The sequence below is a fragment of the Cyphomyrmex costatus genome, unplaced genomic scaffold (assembly GCF_001594065.2).
Source record: "Cyphomyrmex costatus isolate MS0001 unplaced genomic scaffold, Ccosl1.0 scaffold696, whole genome shotgun sequence".
NCBI classification, from domain to species: domain Eukaryota; kingdom Metazoa; phylum Arthropoda; class Insecta; order Hymenoptera; family Formicidae; genus Cyphomyrmex; species Cyphomyrmex costatus.
The window spans coordinates 8,702-12,558 of record NW_017280262.1 but is presented as its reverse complement, the minus strand read 5'-3'; the positions used below and the strand labels follow the sequence as shown (position 1 = coordinate 12,558).

The 3,857-nt window shown below is 31.7% G+C and overlaps 1 protein-coding gene across 2 annotated transcripts; it reads right to left on the bottom strand.

Moving 5' to 3' along the window:
* Positions 1-790: 790 nt before the first annotated feature.
* On the bottom strand, positions 791-3,146 carry Uba3 (Ubiquitin-like activating enzyme 3). 2 transcript variants are annotated; one of them, XM_018548022.1, is made up of 6 exons: positions 3,052-3,146; positions 2,603-2,875; positions 2,265-2,461; positions 2,101-2,180; positions 1,679-2,008; positions 791-1,210 (listed from the first exon to the last, which is right to left on the bottom strand). In XM_018548022.1, the coding sequence occupies exons 2-6, from the start codon at positions 2,848-2,850 to the stop codon at positions 827-829; spliced, it is 1,239 nt and encodes a 412-aa protein (XP_018403524.1). In that variant the 5' UTR covers positions 2,851-2,875; positions 3,052-3,146; the 3' UTR covers positions 791-826. The 2 variants fall into 2 exon arrangements, with proteins under 2 accessions (XP_018403524.1, XP_018403523.1); XM_018548021.1 differs by having other exon boundaries at positions 2,101-2,461.
* Between the last annotated feature and the right edge of the window lie 711 nt (positions 3,147-3,857).

Here is a 3,857-nt window from a genome sequence, read left to right as displayed (position 1 = left end):
TCTCTCTCTCTCTCTCTCTCTCTCTCTCTCTCTCTCTCTCTCTCTCTCTTCTCAATTTCCAAAATATTGCATATCTGCAGAACATCAAAAGAAGAACGATTTCATCAATTTGAATTTATAATTCTATATACAAATTTTATAAATTGTTTCTTGATATAATTTTGCTACATCTGATGCGAGAGACAATGTAAGTGCAGAAATATAGAATAGTATTTAAGTTTAAATATTACGTACTTTTTTTTATTGATATACAGTTTCAACCAACTCGTTTGATTTTTTCTTAATGAGAATATCAATGAGTCATTTATTTTTTAATTTTTTATATTATGTACCTTTGCAACTATATTTGTCAAACATACTTAATATTCTCTTAAACTCCATCTAAAATTAAATACACAAGATGTTTTATTTATTTCATTCCATAAAGTTTAATTTGAGAAAAACTTCATATTTTCAATAATTTCTTTAAAAAATTATTATAATGCCTCAACGTTAAAGAAAACTAGACTAAATTAGTTCAAAAATTTATTACTAAAAAAATTCCAATAATTTTTAGGCACTGTATGTTTTATGTTAACAATAAAAAAAAACATTAAAGTCACTAGTACCAATTACCAAATGTCAATAAATGTTGACAATCGCAATGAAATAATTGCAGCAATACAAACATATAGAACAAAATAACGTGCAATCTCGTGAAAAAGCAATTATTATTATTATTATTATTATACTTTATTATATTTTTATTTTCAATTTTTGAATTCGAACAGCAGAAATACATAGTGTATGAGACATGAACGCTTGAAAAATAAATTCTCAATAGGTATTATTGACTTGCGTTATTATCTTGTGGAAATTTTAGTTTTAGAGTTATTGTAATTGGAGTCGTAACATCGGCAACGTTTATTTCAGTACCGTCTTTTAAGCCTAATTCGATTAAAGTCTTGGACAAATTCTCACGAGTTTTCTCTTCGATGCTCGCTACCATTTGCATGTACAGAGTTTTACATTTGCCGTCTATAATAGCTGTAATAGCAGGATTTTTCATTTGCAGGTCTGGCCGCTCACAAAGAAGATCTATTAAATTCTGTAGTTTATATTTCGAATCTTTAATTTCAATTTCTCGTGGTACTTGACTACACGCCAAGCAATTTACTTTTTTCTCTACCTCAAAAGTGTACGTGTAAACTCCATCCAGATTGTTGAGCACCTGAAAGTGAAATATGTGTATTTTATTTTACCTTATCGAAATCACTAATTGATATAAATACGATTCAGTTTTGCGCTTCCAACAAAAAATGTAATGCATAAACACCCTAATCTAATTATCAAATGTAAATTGAAAAGATTAAGGACTGTAAAGATTAAAATGCAATCAAGACAAAATGAATTAAGACTATAGTTTTGACTCTTAAAATTTTGTGTGTGTGTGTGTGTACATACATAACCGCGCGTGTATATATATATATATATATATATATACTCCAATTTATAATCCTCAACCTTCAACCAACAATTTGATTCTGCGTTCCGTTTCACGCATATGCGCGCATTCTCCTATAGTATACGTGACGCTCACTATATAAAATGCGGCGCATATGCCTGAAACGGAACGCAGCCATACATAGTCTTATTTTTGCCTACAACAAAACATTGCTAATATATCGTGTGTAATTACCATGTAATTATTTAAGGACGCGCTACAACTGGTTGCAAGTTTGAACGCTTCTGTCGCACAGGCAGCAGCAATAACTGCGTTTGTTGATGCCACGGCTGGTATAATATTTTTGACAACACCTTGTACGAGTCTATATGTTAAACCTTGTATACCGAATTGTACCGCTCTATCATTTGACTTTTCATAAATCCAGTTTATATGCTGAGGGTCATCTCCATCGATAGCACAGTCAAATGGATTTTCCTTTGGCCATTGAATTACCTTGACATATTCTATACAATGCTCCGGTAAACGTGGGGTATTGGCTATCGTACATAAAGGATATGTGACCTAAGTGAGGTACAAAAAAGTTTCAAGTATATAAAACTGGACAGTTAACAATATTGAATCTTGAAAAATGAACAATTTGAGACCATACTTACTTGTGGTGGATAAAAATCCAAGGTACATTCAATGCAAGGACTTATACCAGGTAATATAACTCGAACATTTCCTTTGAAGCCTTCAGTTCCACCATCAATCATAGGTATTACACTGGTCTGATCTAATTCTTCATTTTCATAAACAAGCAAAGATATTAACATACCATTGAGCCACCTCCTCGCGACAATTGAATCTAATCCACAGATTACCATGTGGAATTGTTGGAAGAATGCCTCGCTTTTACTTTGTATCTCACAATTGTGTGCAGCCACATTACATCCAGGAATTCTAGTGTTAATGAACTTTGCAGCTACCTCTGCCTTATAAGATCCAATGTCTTTGTGACGAAATAGGAACTGTCTATAATATTTAAAGTGTATAAACAAAATTGTGTTTGCTTAATACTTTTAATAAAATATGTATTCAATCTCTTTTTTTAGAGCTTATAATTAAATAATTAGATTATATAGCATTGTCAGAATATTTCTATCCCTCACCTACCGATTGAGGTTAGATAACTCGATTGTGTCCATATCAATAACGTGAAGGTGTCTGAATCCCATCAGAGCCAGATTTTTAAGCAATTCACATCCTAGACCGCCGGCGCCGACAACGAGTACCTTACAGTGATCCAGGAGCATCTGCAGATTTTCAGGCGATGGTTCGAAATCTGGCCGGCAAAATGGGCCCGATCTCTCCAACACTTTACGCAAACTGCTCCATCGCCTCTGTATGTGATCGGAACTCATTATTATCGATTGTATGAGCTCCAACCTAGAATTAGAATGAAGCAAGTTTTACTCGATCTAAATGATGATCCAACTTGGTTCGCGCGGTGCAATTTATTTTTTATCTTTTCTTCGGTGTCCCTTTCTTTCCGTCTCTTTTAGAGCTATTAAAATATAATATTGTCCCCAATTTTTCTCATATATTATATATTAAATACTTGCAATTAGTACTTTGTTGACGGTCTATCGATGACAGTTATCACAAGTTGTCATAAGCACAGACGCGATTTAATCTTCTATCATTAGCAGATTCAGAAATTTGTCAGATTTGTCAAGGGAGTCAACTGAGGCACTGACGCGCCGCAAGCAAATTTTTTCAAGGTCAAATATAAAATGTGAAATATTTAAGTTACTATTGATATATTATTTATATTGAAAAGTACAAATTAAGTTCGGTCCGTTCTTTATGTTCAAAAATACATTTATTTCAAAACAAAATTCTTCTTCTTTTAATTAGGCCTGTAGGCCTATTGGCTAGAGACCCTCTAACAGAGACTGGCCATCAGGGGGCCACTTTTGATTGGTCCGCCATTTCCTAGCGATTCCCGCTCGTATTGAAATTTCAATTACTGCATTTACTTGGAATGTAAATAGTATGTAATGATAAATATTATAGAAATATTAAAACCGTGCTTTTTACATCAATATAAATAATATACGTTAAATAAAAAAAAACATGTCAAGTTTTATCGTCAGTTATATACATCTTTATCTTTAAATAACTTTGTTATAATAGCTGTTTTTTGACATTTATGATTTAATTTTTGACTTTGTTATTAAATTTTAAACATTGACTCTTATATTGTCTTCGTTCTTTTTGTTTATACGTTAAATAATTTCTATATTTAATATTCTCTCTTTCTTAATTCTATTAAATCTTTTTCAAATAAAATTAAAGTAAGGTTAGGAAATCAGTGACAAAAGTACAAACACTTAACATTTGTAAAATTTATTTAAAAAAGGTGTGT